This window comes from Leptonychotes weddellii, chromosome 2 (assembly GCF_054177405.1).
Source record: "Leptonychotes weddellii isolate Sample4059 chromosome 2, ASM5417740v2, whole genome shotgun sequence".
Classification (NCBI taxonomy): Eukaryota; Metazoa; Chordata; class Mammalia; order Carnivora; family Phocidae; genus Leptonychotes; species Leptonychotes weddellii.
The window spans coordinates 173,580,677-173,603,630 of record NC_138370.1 but is presented as its reverse complement, the minus strand read 5'-3'; the positions used below and the strand labels follow the sequence as shown (position 1 = coordinate 173,603,630).

The 22,954-nt window shown below is 50.4% G+C and overlaps 1 protein-coding gene across 2 annotated transcripts in view; it reads right to left on the bottom strand.

The window, feature by feature from the left end:
• The window catches only part of STK32B (serine/threonine kinase 32B), a 119,055-nt gene that overhangs the window by 66,411 nt on the left and 29,690 nt on the right, over positions 1-22,954 (bottom strand). For both annotated transcript variants that reach the window (XM_081812645.1, XM_081812646.1), the window contains exon 2: positions 4,014-4,051. In XM_081812645.1, coding sequence (XP_081668771.1) covers positions 4,014-4,051 — 38 coding nt within the window. The remainder of the gene's footprint in view (positions 1-4,013; positions 4,052-22,954) is intronic.

The following is a 22,954-nucleotide window of genomic DNA, read 5'->3' as shown; positions in this document are numbered from 1 at the left end:
AGGCAGCTCTTCCGTTTCCACCTGCCTCTTCCAGATGGTGGGGTTAACTGCCGCAGTTCTCCCCCGCCTTCTCCTGCTCTGTCTCAGCCATCTGGCCAGGTACTGTGCAGCCCCCAAAGCCCCACTCTAGGTCAGCTCATGACTTGCTTTGCCCGCTGGGATGGGAGCCAATGTGACACAGGCTTGAGGGGTTGGGCTTTCTATGCTCCTGTTGCTACTGTGGCCTTGTGAGGCCTTGTGGGGCTGGCCTGCCGGAGGGCGAGCCATGAGCACCAGCGCTGAGCTGTCCAGCCAAGGCCAGCGTGTCCCAGCCGGAAGCAGGCAACGCTCAGACGTGAGCACAACCAATACCACCAGAGGTGCCCGGCTGGCCCCACCTGACCTCAGTCTTAGGAGCAAGACTTGCCTGTAAGAGCTTAACCCACAGATCTGTGAGCTTACTCGATGCTCCCGGCTTGTGCGTTAAAGTCATGTGGTTATTCATTGTGGAGCCTTACTGTCCCATTAGAAAAGGAGGTAACCCTTCTCCTTCCCTTTGCAGCTTTAAATCCCCATCTCCTTGAGTTGTGTGCCCTCAGCCCTAACCTACACTCAACCTTCTCCCCACGCTTCCCTAAGATGCCCTTTCTTCCTTCAACTTCATTTTACTCCAGGGATGGTCTTTCTCTGCTTTAGCTGCTGGCCAAGAATACCCCACATCTCAGAAGAGAATTACAGTGCTTGTTCGAGAAGACAAAACCCAGACTGAAGGATCAGAAAGTGCAGCAGACAGAGTGGGGAGCAGAAAAGCTTGTAGGAAAGCCTTGGATCTTGTGTAACCAGCAGAACTTGAATGTTATCACTAAAATATTAATGCATTTATTTAATTATGTTTATTATAAACAGCCAACCAACTTGTTTTCAGAGAAAACAGTCAATGAGATCCATGAGTAAACTCTTTAAATAGCAGGATGCCTGGGTGGCTCCGCGGGTTAAGCATCTGCCTTTTCAGCTCAGGTCATGATCTCAGGGTCCTGGGATTGAGTCCTGCATTGGGCTCCCTGCTCAGTGGGGAGTCTGTGTCTCTCTCTCCCCCCCACCCCCACTAGTGATCTCTCTCTCTCACTCTCTGTCTCTCAAATAAATACATAAAATCTTAAAAAATCTTTAAATAGCAACACATAGCATCTGTTTTGTACTTTTTTGTAATGTAATTAACAAAAGGTTAAGGGGATCTAATGTTTGTCATGAAGACTATAGTTAGTAATACTGTATTATATTTTTGAAATTTGCTAAGAAGGTAAATCTTAAGTGTTCTCACCATACACAAAAGGAAAAGGTAACTATGTGAGGTGATGGATAGCTAATTAATGTGACTGAGGTAATCATTTCAAAATGTACACATACATACATTAAATCATGTTCACCTTTAAAATATCACATTGTACAACCTAGTATATACAATTTTTATTTGCCAATCACACCTCCATAGAGCCCAAGGTAAAAAAGGCAAAAATGACTAAGAAAGAAAAAAGGTGATGAGTGGCTCCTGACATAAATCAGGAAGAGGACCATGGCCACAGGCTCTTGGGGAGAAGACTTGTGTGTTCTATGGAGAATTTCCTGCTCCTAAATTTCCCTTCTGCACTGCCTGAAAAGGCACTCATGGAATGTTAAAGTTGGGGATGGTGAATGAGTCATTCACTCTTTAGTATGAAATAGAGTTTCAGTGCCGTGTCCCAACACTAGAAGAGACAGCCCGATGAAATAGGAGCTTGGAGAAGAGTGAGGAGGGTGGGTCCACAGGCCCTTGGGAAAGTGTGTGGATGCTGCAAAGCCAGAGGCAGGGTCGGGACACTGTGAAAGCCATGTGGGAGGGGTGGAGGATGGGGCTCGCAGAGAGTTGGGGGGAGGTCTGGAAGGAAAGTGGAAAGGGGCTGAGTGGAGAGGTGAGAATGAGTGTGGAAGGGGAGGGATGGATGGAGATCCAGAGCTCAGGGATGAGGAAACACAGGGAAGGCTGCCTGCCAGCGTCCTTGCATGAGGCGGCCTCAGGAGCACCATGGCCAGGGACTGGGACGACCAGGCATGAACTAGGGAGTCACAGGGGCCCGGGGCTCATTTCCTCATAGATGAAATGGCTGAATTATTCCTACTGAGTTGTGTTCCCACCTTAATTTTACTTCTGGAAGATACTCAGGGCCCTAGAAGGTCTTTACCCAAAGGTCTCTGTCAGTTGTTGGGACAGGACCCTTAGTCCAGACCCCTGACTTCCAGGACAGCCTTGCTATCTGTCCTGCATAACCCAGCCTGGGCCCCTTCTCACTGCCACCTCACCTGCTTCTGAGCACTTTTTATGCCCTGATGCTGTGCTGGGTCGTCCTTCTTTTTTTTTTTTTTTTTTTTAAAGATTTTATTTATTTATTTGAGAGAGAGAGAATGAGAGACAGCACGAGAGGGAAGAGGGCAGAGGGAGAAGCAGACTCCCTGCCAAGCAGGGAGCCCGATGCGGGACTCGATCCCGGGACTCCAGGATCATGACCTGAGCCGAAGGCAGTCGCTTAACCGACTGAGCCACCCAGGCGCCCTGGGTCGTCCTTCTTATACCTTCACTGTCTTGTCTTATACTTGTGCCACACCTGCGAGGCCCCACTGCTTCTCTTTTATTGCTGCGAAGGCCCAAACTCAGAGGGGTGAAGTGACTTGCCCAAAGACACACAGATGGTTGGGGGGCGGGTCAGCTGAGCACCACATCTGGGGATCCTGACTTAAACATGCTAACGGGGGCCTTGATTTGCATCCTCAGCTCTACCCAGTTCTCCTGGCATCTTGAGGTCACCATTGACCTTCCATTCTGGAGGAATTTCAACCTGCTGCCCCAAAACACCCAGGCTCGTTTCAGCTTCTGGCAGGACATTTGAGCCCAGATTCCACCACTCCCGCTCCACCTCCCATTACCGAGGAGCTTACACAATGAGGTAGGATTCCCCGAGACACACTGGGGACACATACGGGGTCCTAGAGGGGCTTCTAGAAGGAGCCACAGCCTGCAGCTGCTGGGGTCGGGGAGGGAGGCTCAGAGAAGGCATACAGAAGAGGCTGCGGACATCCCTGCACGATGCAGCAGCTCCCCCAGGAAACTCCTCAGCGGCTCACTCCACCCCATCCTCCCGAAAGCCCTTGGGGATGAGGGCCCCAAAGCAACGTCACTGAATTTAGCGTTCAAGGCTGCTGTGATGGTTAAACTGCAAACTTGCCCTAGGCTGTCCGATCAGCCGGGCTGTGCACCATTGGCCATGCCTTAGACCTGTGGTGATGGGCATCACATCCCTGGAAGTGAGCCAAAACACAGAGGCCCAGGCTTGCCAAAGCAAGCCAGGGAATGGCCTTGGATTCTTACCAAGTCCCCCAGGAGATTCCAATGAGACCAAAGTTGGGCATGGAGCCTTGCTTCTCAAAGTGTGGTCCACTGACCAGAAGCGTTGGCTTCACCTGGGAGCTGTTAGAGATGCAGAATCTAGGCCCCACCTCAGACCTACTGAATCAGGGTCTGTATGCACATGAAGGCTTGAGAAGCCAGGGGGAGGGAAGGCTTCGCGGATTACTCATTACTGATTCCTGGCTTGCCAGGCATACACAATGCCATTTGATCCCCATGATAATCTGGAAGGTGGACACCATTTTATGTTTCACAGAAGATGACACTGAGGCTCAGAGAGGTAAGTGATTTTTCTGAAGCCATGGGTCCCCAGGTAGGGGAACTTTCCAGCCCTACCTCGCATTCCCCTCTGCCCCATCATCCCCACACTGGGACATGAGCAGCTATGCCCTTAGCCACGAAACCTTCCAATACATTGGGCTTGACTCACTGTGCCGGACACAGCCCAGAAATTACACAGATTTGCATCCACCAGAATTAAACAAAAAAAGGCTTTCTAATCAACCCTCAAATCCAACTCCCCAGGACCCCAGTCTCCCAGAGCCTCAAACTTCCCGCTGAAAGAGTCTCTGTAAAGCATGCATAACAGGCTTACCATGTTCATCCAGCAAGATGTTGTCTGGCTTGATGTCTCTGTAAGAGAAAACAAATAGGCTGACAACGTGATTCCTATTGAAGAGCACACGACAAACATGAAGCTTGGGGACAAATGCCTGACAACATCCAGAGTGCCTGTCTCTCCCTCAGCATGAGGCTCAGACAGGGAGCAGGGAAGTAATGAGGATAACACAGAGCCTGTGTTCTTGCTTCCTTCTTGTTTTGCAGAACCGCAAGTAGACTGTGAATACTTTCTTCCTGAATATTCTTAACAATTTCTGGTTTTGAGACATCCACGAGTCTGCTCATTGAGCACCTGGTCTCTGCCAGCAGATAGAGATTCTCCCCCACCCCTCTGACATAACGGAGCCCTCCCACCTTGCTAAGGAAACCTCCCCAGGGTTAAGCTCTCTGCTCTACAGATACAGGGAGGAGGTTCCGGGAAGGCTTGGCAATTTGTCCAGGTCAGAGATCAGCCGCCCCAGCCCTCAGCCAGTTTTTTCACAGTGTCTGTGAGCTAGGAAGGGCTTGTATAACTTTAAAGAGTTGTGGAAACAAAATAAGACACACACAAAAAGCAACAACAAAAGGATGTACAACAGAGACTAATGTGGCCCTCAGAGCCTGAAATACTTATTATCTGGTCCTTCCGGGAGAAAGGTTGCTGATCCTTTTTCTTAGGGCAGGGGCTGGGGAGTTTCTGGAAAGTTCCACTCTACATTGCCACGAGAGCAAAGGGCTTCCGGCTCCAAGTTGTGCTTATTCAACACAGGGTTTGCTTTCCTCACCTCTGCTCCACGTGCCTAGCACGATGCCTGTCACTTTTAGACACTGTCAGAGAACAATCAGAGCGGGACAGCAGTCCAAGTGTAAGAAGACATTGTACTCCGGACAATTTCAGTAGGTGGAAAATGGCCTCAATTCTGAACACAACATGGACGAGTGGGAATTTACAGCCCAGGAGCAGGTGGGGGTCGTGGATGCAAAGTTCCTAACTGGAAACATCTGGGGAGGGGAGTTCTGGTGAAAGCCACCCCATAGGATTCTTGCTGAAGGCAGGCTGGGGCACCGAGGACCTGACCAGATACGGAGGGGGGGCGCGGTTCTTGCTAAACGGACACCGCGGGTCCTCGCCAAGACCGGACAACGCAGGGATGAACAGCAAAACCCAAAAGTTGAGGCCTGGTTGCAAAAGAACCCACAAGAGCCTGGATAAAATTTGGTTGAGGAGGCAGAGCTTTTGTCAACACACAGGAAACATGAATGAGGGAGGATGGAAGAATGAACGTAAAAAAAACCCCCCAAAACACAAAAACAGCGTTTGAGAAACTCAACTGACATCTTCAGCCCTGATTTACTATTATTAATATGCACACACTTTCCAAAGCTCTTTATTAAAACCATAGACTTGAGAAAGGCAAACCCCACTCACTCATTTATAATAAATGTCAGATCTTCTGAGACTAATGACACCTTGCTTCGAACTAAAAAGCATTTGCTCCTGAGTTTATCAAATAGTAATTCTACCTGAAAACGCACCATGGTTGTTTGTAATCATGCGATGCAATGTCTATGGCTTTGGGGATGAGAGAAACACTTAACCTATATATTTATTTATTTAAAGATTTTATTTATTTACTTGACACAGAGAGAGAGCGAGAGAGGGAACACAAGCAGGGGGAGTGGGAGAGGGAGAAGCAGGGAGAAGCAGGCTTCCCGCTGAGCAGGGAGCCCGATGCGGGGCTTGATCCCAGGACCCTGGGATCATGACCGGAGCCGAAGGCAGACGCTTAACCAACTGAGCCACCCAGGCACCCCTTAACCTATATATTTAAACTTCTGTTTTCATGGGGACTTTTTGAGCCATTATTGACGAGCATTAAAGCAAATGGGCCCCTGCAGCTGCTGAGTTCACAAAACATCCACAGTGAGCAGAGATGATTCGAGGAGTTCCCATGCGGAGTATGAGCTTGAGAACTCACAAAATTAAAACAAAGGGCAGAAGACCCCAGAGTTAAAGGTTTGCGTATCAAACTAGCAATTGCTCGGTCCCTGTGCAGAGTGCCTCCCAGGAGGGCTCTAATGAAAAGGGGAAATAAGTACTTGTCAAGAATGCAGACACAGCAGCAAAAAATTTTTTAATTAAATTTAATTTAATTTAAATTCAATTAATTAACATATAGAGTATTATTGGTTTCAGAGGTAGAGTTCAGTTATTTATCAGTTGCATGTAACACCCAGTGCTCATCCCATCACATGCCCTTGTTTTTTTTTTTTTAAAGATTTTATTTATTTATTTGAGAGAGAGAGAATGAGAGACAGAGAACATGAGAGGGAGGAGGGTCAGAGGGAGAAGCAGACTCCCTGCTGAGCAGGGAGCCCGATGCGGGACTTGATCCTGTGACTCCAGGATCACGACCTGAACCGAAGGCAGTCGCTTAACCAACTGAGCCACCCAGGCGCCCCCATCACGTGCCCTTCTTAATGCCCATCACCCAGTTACCCCATCTCCCTACCCCCTCCCCTCCTGCAACCCTCAGTTTGTTCCCTAGAGTTAAGAGTCTCTTAAGCTTTGTCTCCCTCTCTGATTTTTAAAGATTTATTTATTTATTTATTTATTTATTTATTTATTTATTTATTTGACGGAGAGAGACAGTGAGAGAGGGGACACAAGCATGGGGAGTGGGAGAGGGAGAAGCAGGCTTCCCGCTGAGCAGGGAGCCTGTTGTGGGGCTCGATCCCAGGACCCTGGGAACATGACCTGAGCCGAAGGCAGACGCTTAACGACTGAGCCACCCAGGCGCCCCTCCCTCTCTGATTTTTTCTTATTTTATTTGAAAGCAATCCCGTAAGGCCTGGCATGACCTTGTTTGGGGTGTGGGGAGCAGGGAGGAGGTGGCTGTGGCCTAGGAAGTATGAACCCCAAAATGCTTGCAAGGACCATGGCTGGAAACCACCACCTCCTCTGATGTTAAAGGTGCCCCCTGAGGCTTTGCACTTGCCCCCTTCCCTTCCCCTTCCCTCCTCCTGCCTCTCTTCGTTCTCACTCCCCTCTCCCTGTCTCCCTTCTTTCCGCCCTCCCTCTCTCCTCCTCTTCCTTTTCTTTCCACCAACATTTTGCAAACACCCCAAGAGCTGGGGTTGCAGAGGCTCCAGACACAGCGGCCCCAAGGCCAAGGGAAGGTGGGAGGGGGCCACTGGAGAACAAACAGCTGGTCACTGGGACAGCAGGGCTCAGGGCGTCAGAGCCAGTCCGAGGTGGGGGGCAGACCTAAGGAGAGGTGACCTGGTGGAGTGGGGTGAATATTGTTCCCCCCTCCCCCCCGCCGAGAATTCATGTCTACCTGGGACTCGAGAATATGACTTTATTTGGAAACAGAGCCTTGCGGACGGAATTAGTTAAGGATCTCCAGACGAAAGCACCTTGGGTTTAGGGTGGGTCCTCAATCAAACGGCTTCCGTCTTGGACACACAGACACGAAGGACAGATGAAGAGGCAGCGACTGGAGAACTGTGGCCAGAAGTCCGGGAGTGCCAGGAGGCACCAGGAGCTGGAAGAAGCAGGAAAGGATTCTCCCCAGAGCTTTTGGAGAAGCACGGCCCTGCTGACACCTTAATTTCAGCAGTCTTCTGGCCAGAGAATAAATCTGTGTCATTTTACACCACAGATTTTGTGGTGATTTGCTGCAATAGCCGCAGGAAGCAAACACAGCCGGCCTCGCAGGAGGGGAGCCGATGGAGGCGGCTGGCCAATCTCAAGTGGCAGCCAGGGTCCCCCACAGACCACAGTGTGACCTTAGACAGGCCCACTGCTCACGGAGCCTGCAGGCACCTCTGAAAAGCCCCGTTCACCATCTCTCGTATCATGAGGACCAAACAGGGCACAGCTGTGAGCAGCTTGGTAAACTGGACACCGTGGCTCCAAGGAGAGAGGCTGTCTGTCCAGGTGAGTCCTGCCCAGGAGCAGGCTGCTGGGGCTCCCAGCCCTGCCTTCCGTGGCTGCCAGGGTGACCCCTTCTCCAGCTTCCTTCCTGGTGCACGTTGCATGCACATGCTCCCTGTGGCAGCTCTTAGCACGGAGGCGAACCAATGGTTCCCCAGCATTTATGGAGTGTCCCTTCTGTGGTCACTGGGGACACAACAGTGAACAAGACAGACGCAGCTGAATGGAGCTTGAGCTCCAGGAGGGGAGACAGGCCAGGATGCACGTGAATAAAATGACACATCACAAGTGGGGATGAGTGCTTTGAGGGTCTAGAAGAGAAACCAAAAGAGGTCCTGCTTTTGGTAGGAGGTCGGAGAAGGAGTTTCCAAAGACCTGACATCGGGTTGACACCTGGATGGAAAGAGTTAGTCATGGACAGTTCTTTTGACCTGTGATGCGCTTTCAGCCAAGGGAATGTGACAAAGGTGACAGGGGTCTCCCCCTGCCCCCCCCAAGATGACATCGTATCAGACTCCATCTCTGCAGGCAGGAGTGAGGGATCCTCCTTTGCTGGCTTTGAAGATGGGCACTGTCATGTGTGAGCGGGCCACAGGGTGGGGGCGGCAGGTGCCTCTAGCCACTGAGAGCCAGCGAGGAAACGGGCAGCTCGGGCCTGCTGCCACAAGGGACTGCGTTCTGCCCACAACCATGGGAGCTGCGGAGAGGTCCAGAAACGAGTGCAGCCCCTGGGCACCTGGACCACAGCTTTGTGGCATCCTGAGCAGAGGAACCAGCAAACCTTGGCCCCAGTCCCGACCTGTGGAAGCTGAGAGAGGCAACGAGAGTTGGGGTAAGCTGCTATATTTGTGGCTGTTTGTTATGCGGCAGCAGAAAATTGATGTACTAGCTGTAGGATCTCGGGCAATTTGAGCCTCTTTCCCTCATCTGGAAAATGGAAACAGCCCCTCTGACTCTTGCAGGGAAAAGACAACGAGGTGCTGCCGACAGCCGGCCTGGCCCTGCCCCCATGTCAAAGGACCGTGGAAATGACGGGTCACCTTCACTGCTGTTTACATGGAGCTGGGGAGCACTCGGGAAAAGTGCTTTGGGGAAGAGAGTGAATTAGCTCTTCTTTGGGGTGCCTGGGAGTCTCAGTCGGTGAAGCATCCGACTCTTGATTTTGGCTCAGGTCATGATCTCGGGGTCCTGAGATCACAGTGGGGAGTCTGCTTCTCTCTCCCCCTCTGCCCCTCCCCCCACCTCGTGCATGCACAGGAGCGCTCTCTCTTCTAATAAATAAATCAATCTTAAAAAAAAAAAGATCTCTTTCATAGGAGACTCACCAGGCAGACTCCAGCAAAGCAGCAGAGAGGAGTCAGAGAGCCTGAGCCACTTGGGATTTAATAAGAATAGCATTTTATGGGCAGAGCATCTTATCAGAGCCGCGGGGTCGTGGGTTTCAGGGCCATTCCCTCCAGCTCTATTTTTCTCATCGATGGTATCTCAGCGCTAGCGCGTCATCCTGTTCCAAATGGGCTTGTGCGTTTGGAAGGCACATTCAGAGTTCTGCGTGGATGGAAGGCTGTGACAATGTTTTCTGAGGACAGGCCCATAATTTCAGAGCTGGGCAAACTGGCACTTTGATGGAAAGTATGCAGGCGAGGCTATAAAACCCGGTTCTTGCTCTTGAATTATTCTCCAGCCCCCAAATAAAACAAAACATAAAATGTCAGCTGGGCCAATTTAAAAAACAGCACAGAAGTGGCTCTGATCCCCACTGCAAGGGAGGGCGGTGAGGACATCTCTATGTGCGTCCCTTTGCAGGCATCCTCTGTCGGCAGCTGTATGCAGCAATAAAGACAAAAACTGGAGAAGAGCCACTTTTGTGGACTAAAAGCTGTGGGTATTTTACCACCGGAGGGAGAAACGCGAGGCTGGCATGCATAGAGGTAGCAGGTGGAGGTAGGAAAAGCCGCATCCTGAGCCCGTCTCTTGCTGGCCCCAGGGCCCTGGCTCGCCACCCAGCAGGGCTCCGGTTCCTCACTCCTCGTTGGAGGATGTGCACTGCACAAAGTTAGAGCGAGGATTGGTTGGCATCAGTCATGTTTATTCTGCACGTTGTTAAAGCACCTTGTGTACATCCTGTTTCAGGAACTCACATTTATTGTGTTTTATTTAGAGCAAGAAAGAGAGCGAGTGAGAGAGAACATGAGTGGGGGGGAGGGGAAGAGGGAGAGGGAGAAGCAGGCTCCCTGCTCAGCTTAGAGCCGGATGCAGGACTCGATCCCATGACCCTGAGATCATGACCCGAGTGGAAGGCAGATGCTTAACTGACTGAGCCACCCAGGCGCTCTAGTGTGTTTTAATACACAAATTCAATGAGCCAGTCGTCTGATCCAGAAACTTCGGTGGCTTCCCACTGTTCACCAAGGAATAGCCCGGAGAGCATCAGCACAGCTCTGGGCAGAGGGAAGACAGGCTTGCCGGGGTGGTTGGCAGAGGCTATGGTCAGGGACATGTGTTTATGGAGGTGGGTTGAGGCCACTTGTGAAGGGCATTATTTGATGGAGAAGCCAACTTGGGGTGGTTAGACCTCAGGGGAAATTCTTGGGTTTCCTTCGGTCTGGCTGAACACCAGTGACCCCGCTTGATTTCAGTGAGGATTTAGGGGAGCAACCAACACAGGGCCAGGTGCATGGGAGCCGTGCTCATTGCTAACAGAGGGAGATGCAGACACATCAGTGTGAGGCTGGGCTAACACGACGGTCCCTGGGGGAGGGTGTGGAGGCATTTGTGGGGCTCTGCGGGGATTGGTAGGAGTCACCTTGGCTGCTGACCTCCGTCTTAGCCAGCTTGAGCGGGGCCTTGCACCCATCCACCAGCAAGCTGACGTGGGACAGGAAGCTATTGGCCGTGGTTCTCCTATTTTGGATCTCACCATACCAGCATGGACTGTTCTAGAAACTGGGAAACAATGTTGAAAGTGTACATCGTTGCTACTCAAATCTTACTTCTTTCTCTCCTCTTTCTCCTGCTTCCTGTGGAAGGCGGGGACCATGGACAAACCCCAGCCCCCAACACGACTCACTAATGTTGAAAGCAGAACTGGTCATATTAACAGATAACCTGCACCGAGCGCTCATCGTGAGCCAGAGGCAACTTCTCGCATGTTACGTGCATTTAACACGGACGGTGGCTGCCATCAGGTACGACACAGCGCTTCCTACGTCACCTCACTTAGTTCTGACACTGCTCCCATCCTACCGATGAACAAAGAACAACTACAGGAGGTCAGAGTTCACATCTTGGCAGACAAGACCCAATTCGCATGGGGCCCTGTCTCTAGATCAATGTTCTCGGGCTGGGAGAAAAAAAAAAAATCTCAAGGGAAAAATGCGTGAGTTCCCGGAATCTAAAGTAGGCAGTCGTAGCTGGAGGAGCATGCGCCTAATAAGTATCCGATTCAATAAATACGATTACATTATCCGTATTTCAGGATATGTTTCTTTATTACAACACCCACACACAAGGTCGTATTTCTTTTTTAATATGACCCGAATGGCTTTGCAAAGCATGAATCTGACTGTCCCTTCTTACATAAATCCCCTTAATGGCCCTCTGCTACCCACAGCGCCACTGGCCGGCTCTACCATAATCTCAAAGATAAAAAGTGAACACTGAGATGTGGTTGTCAACTTGTAAACCCATCAGCTGGGGGCATTAAACAGCCAAGGACCCCCTCGTACTCAGCAGGGGAAGAGGAGACATTCTCCCCTTAGAAAAGTCCGAAGGACGCAATGCAGAGCGGGACGCGGCGCTCACAGGCCCAGGACCGTTCGCGGACGCGTGTTTAGAAAGCCCAGCAGAGCAGAATTGGTTTTCTCGCCCGGGCCTTCCCCCCGCCTCGGCTCTCAGTGGCGTGTCCTCCCCGCTACCACCTGCCCCCGAAGCTGCAGGTTTTAGGACACGTTCAACTGCAACCTCCTCCTGGAATAGTAGCGGCTCAAATAGTGTCCCCCAAATTCATGTCTACCCAGCACCTGTGAATGGATGTCATTTGGAAATAGTGTCTTTGCAAAGGTAATTAAGATGAAGTTGTACTGGTTTACCAGGTGGGCCCTAAACCGAACAACTGGTGCTCTTATAAGGAGAGGAAAAGACACGGAGGCAAACAGAGAAGGCTGTGTGAAGACAGAGGTGAAACCCGGGGTGGGGCTGCCACAAGCCAAGGTCACCCGGGAGCCAGGTGCATGGGAGCTTCATTTATCCTCATAAACCTGCATTCGCTTCCTGGGGCTGCTTTAACAAGTTACCACAAACCTAGTGACCTAAAACAAAACAGATTTTTTTTTTCTCGTACAGTTCTGGAGGTCAGAAGTCCAAAATGAGTCTTCGGAGGCTAAAATCAAGTGTCAGTAAGGTGCGTTCCTTCTGGAAGCTCTAGGGGGGAATCTGTTTCCCTTTCGGCTTCTAGAGGCACCCCCGTTTCTCGACTGGTGGCCCTGCCTTGCCTCCCCTCATCTTGGTTCTGTCCTCACAACTCCTACTCCTGACTCCGACCCTCCTGCCTCCTTCTTATAAGGACACCTGTGGTCATCTCGGACCCACCTAGATGACCCAGAAAAATTTTCCCATTTCATGATCCTTAACTTAATTACGCATGCAGGTTCCTTTTGCTGTATAAAAGTATCACATTCACAGGGTTTGGGGGATTAGAACGTGGCATTGTTGGGGGGCCATGATCCAGTCTGCATCGTGTTCCCCTGCAAATTCATGTGTTGAAGTCCTAACCCCAGGACCTCAGAATGTGACTGTATTTGGAGATGGGGTCTGTAAAGAAGTACAAGGTAAAACCAGGTCATTAGGGTGGGCCTTCATCCAATTTAATTGGAGTCTTTATAAGAAGAAGAGATTAGGATATAGACAGGCACAGAGGGATGACTCTATGAGGACATGGGGAGAAGACGAACATCTCTACACGCCACGGAGAGAGGCCTCAGGGGAACCAACCCTGCTGACACCTTGATCTCAGATTTCCAGCCTCCAGGACTGTGAGGAAGTAAATTTATCTTTTTAAAGCCACCCAGTCTGTGGTATTTTGCAATGGCAGTCCCCCAAAACTCATATAGGTAGGCAATATTATTATCCCTGTTATTGGTCAGTAAAACTGAGGCTGAGTGCAGTGAGGTCACAGAGTCAATCCATGGTAGAGCCTGGACATACCAGTTAAGAGACCCACGTCTTCATTTAAGGGCATGAAAGCATTCTGCAAATGTATGCATGGCCTAAGAAGGTAGTTCTGCCTTGCATCTAGCTAAGACCCCATCCTGTGCCTCCAGTCATTTTCCTCTCTCTTTATTATCTGGGAGAGAAAGAGCATGGGGTCAAGCCACGCTTGGGGATTGTTCGTTTTCCTTTAATCCTGCAAAGAACAAACATCAGCATGGTTGACATTGATTAATCCAGTTCAAGAGCTGTGCCTCTCCACGGGGCCAGGGTGTAAACTTGGTTACTAAGGCAATTGCATTCAGTTAATTATCCCCAAGTATGTCTCATGGAGATTTTGAAGCTTTCAGGATTCACAAACATGTTCAAGGATGCACTGGGTTCAATTAATTCATTCGTGGATGGGTGAGCCTGATGACATACCCAACATGCTGTCTGAGATGCAGTGAGGGGGTCACCTTCCCAGTCAGGTCAGGAAGGGTCCGTGAAGCCCTTGGAGACCCACCCCACTCAGTGTTATCCCTTCTAGTTGCTCCTAGAAACCTGAATTGTCGTGGTGTGTCCATGAGTCAGCCTTCTCCGCCAGACTGCAAACTCAAGGCAAGAGCCGTTGCATGGCGTATGGAGATCAAGAAAAGTGTGTGGAAGGACAGGATGCTTGCCCAGACATCCTGTGATGCTGGAGGAAACTTTGAGCCCTTCACCCATGGACAATGGTTTAAATCCCTACTCCATGACTGCTTGGGTCTCAGTTTTCCCTATCTGTAAAAGGGGATAAAATGAAATCATGTATGTAAAGGACCTGGCTCAGTTCCTAGCACACAGTAAGTGCTCAATAAATGGTGATTATTTTTCCCACCCTGACCCACTCCTACTTTGCAGGGAGTTTAGAGGAAACAGGATGTGGTAGACAGGAAGACAGAAGAGCTGACCAGCACGATTAGGACCACCTCTCATGTGTGTGCAATTTTACAGTTCACGAAACCCCTTCCCATCTGCAATTCATTTAATCCTCCCGACAGCCCCAAGAACCGGCCTCATCTTCCTTTCACGAGCAAAGGAACGGAAGCAAAGCGACTCCCGAGTAGTTATAGTTAAAGAGTAGCAGGGGGATTTGAACCCAGCTCCGCTGACACCCATCTTGGGCTCTTTCTTTTCCGTGTTCTGGGTGGGGTAGAGAGGTTGGGGCAGAGCCACTCGACCCACCTGCGTGGGCCTCCCCTCCATCACAGTCTTCGTGTCTGTGTGCGGCCTCCCGTGCCTGGAGCGCTCCCCAGTCTCCGTGAGCTCTTGCTCACCGTCACTCCCACGAAGAAGCCCTCCGTGGACCAAGTCACAGTCCAGCATCATCCTGTTCCTGCACGTCACTATCACAGCAGTGACCACAATCAGCATCCACGTGTGTGATGATCTGATTGAGGCTTTTCTCTCCCAGTGGGCTCTGAATCCCATCAACACGGGACCCACACCTAGATTCGCAGCCCTGGCACCACTATCGATTAAGTTACTAAATCTATAAGCTCATCAGGAGGCACTGGGCGAACATTGGTCAGAACTCTAATATTCGAGTGCAGGGGTGTCTAGGGGCCCAGGTGCACAGGCCCAGTTAGGGTCAGGTCCCGACTTGGCACTTAGGGTCCTGGTCCAGGCGGGGATCCTCTAGGACTCAGCTTTCCCAAAAAAAACCCTGGCCTCGCTCTCATTTTATTTCACTCACATCTGGCAGCTTGTAAATTGTCATGATGATTAATTTTGTATTCTCCTCCCGGATTCAGTAATCCTGCTGGGTTCTGAGTGGCTGGGTGTGAGCAGTGCTGTGAATCTTCAGGAGCCCCCTGGTCCCCCCATGGCACCCGATTCTTTCCTCTTCTGTTAAGATGTTCAGATGATGGGCCTTATGTTCGTAATCCCAGAATTCCTTTCTGAGGCAAATGCTGGAGAGAGTTCATGTCCGTATCAGGACCTAGTCGTACATCCGTAGGGTTGCTACTGAATGCAGCAGTGCAGGGACAAGGGGAGGACGGGCCACCATCAGGAATGACCCCGTTGTCTTCCAGACAAAGGCACTAACATTCAGAAGAGCAAGTGACGTCCTTGGGTGCCCCCGGTAGAGGGGCACCAGGACTGGGATTTGAACTTTGTTTCCCCAACTGTCATAAACTTAATAGCGTGGATATTATCTGAGTCACTGACAAAGACAAAGGTATTTTAGAGCTAAAACAGACCTAAGAAATAATTGTGTTTATTATGAATAACTGAGAAGTTCAGCTACTTGCTCTAAATCACAAATATGTGCCTTTCAACGGGCTCAGGTCAGGGTTGATCTATCTCCATGCTCTCTGTGCCACCAAGAACTTGTTTTTCCTGCATCCACAGCTCTTCCTATTAACTCATCCCTCCAGACCAGTTTACCATCACGTAGTGGGCAGGGCTCTGGGCTCACACCCGATGTGAGATCTTTTGGGTATTCAGGGCACATTTATTGACACCTCCCTCTGCCGGCAGTGGCCCAGGTGCTGTGGGTACGGCAGCGAACACAACAGGGTATCTGGAGTCGATGAAACAAGGCTTACATTCTGGCGGAAAGGAGGTACACAGGCAGAGACAGAGATGCACACCAGGCACTGGGGGACAATCACGGGAGAGTGGCGGAGCGTACTGCTTGAGAGAGACGGTTGGGAGCAGGTCCCTGGAGAATGCAGACGACAGAGCATTCGGGGGCAGGGGACTGGGGACCAGAAGCTTCTTTCTTTAAGTGTGACAAAAAGACCTGGGGATCCTTGAGGACAACTGCACCTCACCGCTTGTCTCCACAACAGCCCTGGGATCAGGGTCATTATTTCCACATTCCAGTTGAAGAATCTTGAACCTAATAACATTTGGTAACTTGCCCAGAACATGGCCAGCCTCTGGGAAAGTCCCCCTTCCCTGATGGAATGAGCCCATCTGTAGGAGTAGAGAGGGAGCCTCAGAACCCCTGGAAAAACGCTGTCCTTGTACTCTCAACACTGGCAGCTCTTCACGGCATCCTGCCTTGGGACCGCAAGGACTGATCTACCGGCCCTCTCTTCCTTTTATGTTGGGCACAGGATCCCAGCCATGCCTCATCCTCTGGAGTGCAATCCCCACTGGAAACACATCCTCAGCCCCCCACTTCTTCCCTCACCTGCCCGTCTCCCAGCACCCTCCACTGTCCCTTCTGGAACTCACAGCTCAGCTCCTCCTTTGAGCTTGCTGTAACCCCATGGGCTATCTACAGAGGACACTGCCCCCACCCCAATCCTCTCTAGTGGGCACTTTCCCATCACCCCTCAGAGCTCTAGGCCAGAAGAGGGCAGGTGTCCCCTTGCTCCAGATTGCCCCTGTCCCACCTGCCACCTCAACTCCACCACCTTTGAAGATGGGGCCATCGGACTACACTGTCTCCTCCCTTCCCTGCTTTAGGACCCTACAGATACCTGGGAAGGTCTCACCAAGCCAATAGGACTCAGTCCCTGGTTCTCTGCCTCCCTGCAGTGCACCCCAGGTGTGAGTCTTGGTGATGCAATAGCCACGTGGCTGGGCACCCAGCCTCTTCTCTCGGTGTTCACTCTGCCTCCACCCCTCACCCCACAGTCCCACCCCAGGCCTTACTGTCCCCTGACCTCTCAGGCACTGCACTCTCAAGCCACCCATGGCCACCTTCCAGTAGCGCACCCCTGTCCCCTGTTCCTGCCTCCTACAGCTCTTTCACCCACCACATCCACAACCCAATGGTCTCACTGCCTCCTCGCTGTTCGCCTGCCAGGCTCGGTGTCCCCAGCTCTCACAGCCCAAAGTCCATTGTCCTCATCTACAGCATCGCCCTCCTGCCCCCTGCCCCCAACCTTCAGCTCCTGACCCCGATGCATCAGGCCAAACCCAGACTCTGGTTACATTCTGCTCTCTCTCTGATGGTGCATTCCTGCACCACCCAGCTGAACATGGCTCCAGAAACGTGCAACCAGGAGCCGAGTTTGGCTTTGAATCCTCTTCGTGTGGCCCCCTGTCCCTTGACGACATCCTCCCCGTTTTGTCCCTCTTGCTCTTTGGGGACCATGTTATATGGTCTCTCTTCAAACCCCTAACACTTCCTGCCCTGAAGCCACCACTGATTCTGCTGTTTCTCACACCCACCACCAACATGAGCGCATCTCCAACCTTGGTGCCCCTGGCTCTCTTCGTGCTTCTCGTCATGGCAGCTGGAGGGGACGCTCTCAGCTCACAGGCCCTCTCCGGACTCCCCTGTAACAAGGCTACTTAGGAGCCCCTCCCTTTGCTCCCTGTGTGTGGCCAGGAGGGCTGCCTGCCCAGCAAGGTCCCAATGGACCATGGCCTTGCTGTCCCCCATAGCCACAGACTCCCCAGCTCTCCCTACTGCTCACCCTCCTTTATTCTTCTCCATCTAGCCACCACTCGACATTTTTCTTACCATGTTGCTCTTGGTTTGTCTTTCCTGATTCGGATGTAAACCCCAGGACAGCAGGACGTTTTCCCCAACGCTGATGTGTTACCAGCACCTAGAACAGCATCTACCACAAGAAACCCACTCGGTAAATAGCTGTTTGGGTAGTTGAGTGGATGAAAGGCCTACCACTCCAGACTGCCCACCCCTGCAGATGCCTCTTCATTGTTTCTCAGGGTCGGTCCTTAGTCTTACAACTTTGGGAACCAGGGTCCTTAGTATGCAGCATCCCATCCCCACCCCAGACCAGTCACAGCCTCAGCTTCTGTGGGGGAGGCCTGGGAACCTGCATCTTTGGGGACAAGCCCCAGTGGGATTCTGATGCCTCCTAGGGTTTGAAAGCCCTGCTCTGCTAAAGGAGTAGCCCAGATATCTGAGTTGGCTCACAAGGGAAGGCTGTGTTCAGGGGAGGATTTTTTTGGGAACTCTTGTCTTAAAACCCCTGGTGTGTAGGCGTAGCTTCATTAAAATACAGGCCCCAGTGGTGGGCTCTGATTCCTTTGGGAACCAGTTAGGATGCTGGTGTTACAGCTGCTCGGCCCTGTGGGCTCCCTCGGAGCAGGCATGTTCAGTTTGATTGATGAGATGGGGGCTGGGGAGGATCACCTGGGCTCAAGGCAGGGATGCAGGAGTGACAGTGGGCTGATTTCCAGGGGCTCTAAAGCAACCAGCCAGGCAGGTGCTGATCCACTGGCAAAGGAAACAAGCAAACACCACTGACACCCAACCACCCACCCACCCATCCACAGGGGAGGGCAGGGCCCAGGGTAGAAACAAAGAAGGAGGGATTTCCTTTCCCTGATTCTACTAGGACTGTGGGAAACTTGGTTAGAAAGTAGCATATACACGGAGCATTACAGGGAATTAATATTTCAAGAGTTGTTATTTTTAGGGCCCAGTCTCTCTGTGAGTATTTTGTCCAATGGGGCATGCTGTGTAAGAGTCACAGAGTCCTAGTCTGCCACCACTGGAAGGCACCTTACATTGACCTGAAACAAACTGGCTCTGGGGCTCTTAACTCTCTGAGCCTCAGTGTCCTCTTCTGCAGAGTGGGACAATCATCATGTACCTCTTGGGATTGTTGTGAGGATTAAAAATGCCACAATGTATACAAAAGAATTAGCCCAAGCTGGGCACCAATATCATCATCATCACCACCATCATCATCACCATCATCACCATCACCATCATCATCACCATCATCACCATCATCATCACCATCACCACCATCACCATCAGCACCATCATCATGGTGAGAGCTATCAATATACATTCGATATATTGACATATCAATATATCAAAGATTTTAAATGCTAAATTTAGAAATAAGAAAACCATCCAACCAGTTAAAGGTCTGACTTCCACAAGAAGTCTGACTTCCCCCAGCAAAAAAAAAAAATTTCATGACAGACAGTTTTCAGATTTGAATTACAACTCTTCACTGGGTCTCCATCCTGCTGATTTTGGACTTGTACTTCTACAGTTGTGTGAACCAATTCCTTAAAATACATACATACATATCTATCTATCTATCTATCCATTATCTATCTATCCATTATCTATCATCTATCTATCCATTATCTATCTATCCATTATCTATCTATCTATCCATTATCTATCTATCTATCCATTATCTATCTATCCATTATCTATCTATCCATTATCTATCTATCCATTATCTATCATTATCTATCTATCTATCTATCTATCTATCTATCTATCTATCTATCTATCATCTATCTATCCACTATCTATCCATTATCTATCTATCTATCCATTATCTATCTATCTATCTATCCATTATCTATCTATCTATCCATTATCTATCTATCTATCTATCTATCTATCTATCTATCTATCTATCTATCCATTAGCCCCCTGATTCAAACCTAGGCACCTGCTCCCAGAACCTGTGCCAGTAACCATATTAACAAGGTCCCAAGGACGTGGGGGAGGCACAAGGTAGTGGCAGGCAGGGGCAGAGTAATTTTCAGGAAAAGAATTGTATTACAAATAATCCATGAGCCATTTCCTGAAATCTATACCTCTGGGCAGGGCAGGTAGAGTCCTGTGTAGGATGGTGGGAAGGGTGCAGGAGTCAAGGGTGGGCAGCATCTAACAGGTATTGACCACCTTTTACCTGCTATGCCAAACAAGATGCTGCACACACACTCATCTCATTTAGTCTAAAACCCCACGGGGGTGTGGGGATTGTTATTGAGCTTATGGTACAGGTGACAAGGCTGCTGCTCGCTGTGATCCCACTGGCCCAGGATACCGTGGGCAACCGCTCCCTCCAATAGCATCAGAGAGATATGGGTTCAAAGCCTGGCTCTGCCAATAATGAGCAGGGTGACTTGAGGACTTAAACTCTCTAAGTCTTAGTTTCCTCATCCATCAGATGGGGACATTTGCCCTTCCTTTAGGGATAGGTGTAAAGATTAAGATAAAGGACCTAAAGTGATAGCACAGTTCCTGGTGATGGAGTCTTGAGAAATTACTCATTGCTCGCACTTCCTGCACAATGTGTTCAGAGCTGACTATGTGGCAGGTGCTGTTCTCCGCTTGGATGAAAATGGACAAAACTCAGGTGAGTTTTTACTCTCATGGAAATTACATGCCAGTAGGGATGCTGATGGTGATGGTGATGATGACGATGGTGCTAATGATGCTGATGGTGGTGATGCTGATGGTGACGATTGTGATGATGGTAATGATGATGGTGATGGTGATGATGGTGATGGTGATGATGCTGGGCTGTGGACCATGAGCAGGCTACCAGAGATAATGAAGGTGATGGTGATGCTGCCAACATGCTGTTGGACTATTGAGCAGGCTTCTGAACTTCTCCAAGTCTCAAGTTCTTTACCAAGAAGATGCTAAGTTCCACCTTGCAAGATGTTGTAAGGATTACATGATTAGAGGTAAAAGCAGGACTAGCTACATAATTGGTGGGGTCCAGTGCAAAATCAACATGCAAGGCCCCTTGTTCAAATCTTAGCAAGGATTTCAAGGTGGCTACAGGAGAGTGTTAAACCAAGCACAGGCATTACTGAGCGTGGTGCCCTGTGTGGCTCAGCTGTCCCTGGGTAAAGGCACTTGCACGTCATAGGTTCTCAGTCAATGCTGGTCCCACTGTGAGGTGGGAATTGCACTTCCTGCTTCCCACATGATAATGACCTTGGTGAGAAGTTGCTGGCTCAAGGTAGTGAGTGGCTGGGACAGGATTCTTGCCTAAGTTGCCCTCACCTTAGACATGAGGCTTTCTCTACAGTATTTGTTCACACAATTAGACAAAGCATCAGTACAACCCCAATATGTCTTCAGAGCAACATCCTTAAACTTCAAAGTATAATTTCAATGTAGAAGTTTGGCCTTTTGTGTTTTCTTGTGTAGCACTGGAGAGGTTTGGTAAGGGGCCAGGAGGACCTGGATTAGACCTAGAGGCCGGTGGTGTATGGCCACACAGCCAGGCTGGCTCAGACGACCTCATTCCATTTTCTGTTTTGTTTGCTGAGGGAAGAGACAATGAAATAGCTCGTGGCCAGCTTGAGGACATGTCTGGTCCAGGGTGGCTTCACCAGAATAATAAACATATCCAAATTGTCCTTAAAAAATGAGAAATGGGCTTAGTAGATGCCCTGGGTGCAGGAATGTGGGCCTCTGACTCAGGCAGCCTCACGGTGAGCATGCAGCTGGGACATGACATGCAGCTGGGATGATGGTGGTCCCAGCTGTATTTCCAGTGGTGCTAAGGCCATCAGCCCCTGAATGTGCACTGAGTGGTTCCCAGCATTGGACTCATCTCCAAGATGATCAGAAAGTTTCCTCACGTGTCCTGCCTCCTTGGAGGAAATGACCTTGGGCAGCTGGCCTTAGGTGGGGCTGGGATGGAGGGGTTATGCTTGTCTGAGGCCCCAAGGATGCACCCGAGGGACCACAGCCTTCTGTATCGGTCAACTCGGGCTGCCACAATATACCGTCACAGACTGAGGGGCTTAACAACAGAAATTTATGTCCTCATGGTCATGGAGGCTAGAAGTCCAAGATCAAGGTATTGGCATATTGGTTTCCCTTGAGGCCTCCCTCCTTGGCACGTAAGTGGCCGTTTTCTTGCTGTGTCCTCACACAGTCGTCCCCCTGTGTACGTCTGTGTTTAAATATCCTGTTCTCATAAGGACACCAGTTAGACTGGATTAAAGCCCAGTCTAAAGATCCCATTTTACCTTAATTAGCTCTTTAAAGGCCTGATCTCCACATATAGTCACATTCCAAGATGCTGGGGGTTAGAGCTTCCACATAAGAAGTTTGTAGGGTACAGAACACAATTCAGTCCGCAACACCTTCTCATGGGATTATGTGAAGAGGAGAGAGCCCTCTGGAGATTGGGGTACAAAAAGGGCAGTATGAGCTGCCTATTCTGGACAGTGAGAAGAATAAGGGTCCAGGAAAGCCAGGTTCCCCAAAGTCAGGAAGGGAGCATGTAGTTAGCATAAGGATGAGGATGTCAGAGACAAGTGTGGACCAAGTAGTGGAGTTCAAGGGGGCCCGGGTGAAATGTCTGGGAAGATGGGGAACAGAGAGTGGGGGGGCAGTCAGGGCTAGCAGAGAAGCTAATGCCACAGGCTGGTTTGAATCCAGCCCCGCCAAATTATCTCATAAGGAACATCAGAATATCCACTGATAGCATCCCAATAACTGGTTACTGTTAGGCTGATGGTTATCAATGACCAGCAAAGTGGGGAGGAGGGAGCTTGTTTCAGGGCCAAATCCAGAGGTTTCTTCCTCTTGGTGCTCCCTTCTTACTGACCTTGACATTGACCCCTCAATCTCTTTGAGGTCTATCAGCATAGCCCAGAGCTGCCCAGTGGTTTTACCTGGCTGCACAGATCATGTCACCTGCCCTCTCCCAGATCTCCCAGCGGTAGGGCAGAACTGTCACATGCATGCGAAGCATCTTCCACTTGGGGAAGGGCATGAGGGTGTTGAGGGCCCATGCCAGGGAGGGCCAGAGACAGAAATGAAGCCTGGGGCTTTGGGATGGGGCTCCACAAACACTCCCAGTCACAGCCCCACCTGCTGGACCAGTGTTTCTCAAAGAAGCCTCCACCGACCAGCTGCAGGCATGCTGATTACACATGTACCCTCTGGCGCCCCAACCCAGACACAGGAAATCCGGATCTCTGGGGACCTGGCTGGTGATCTGCTCTGTTGGTGTGTATATGCACCCTCAAGTTTGAGAACCATCACGATGACCTCTGGTTCTACTTCCCTCCTCACCAATTTCTTCCTTGCTTGTGTTCCA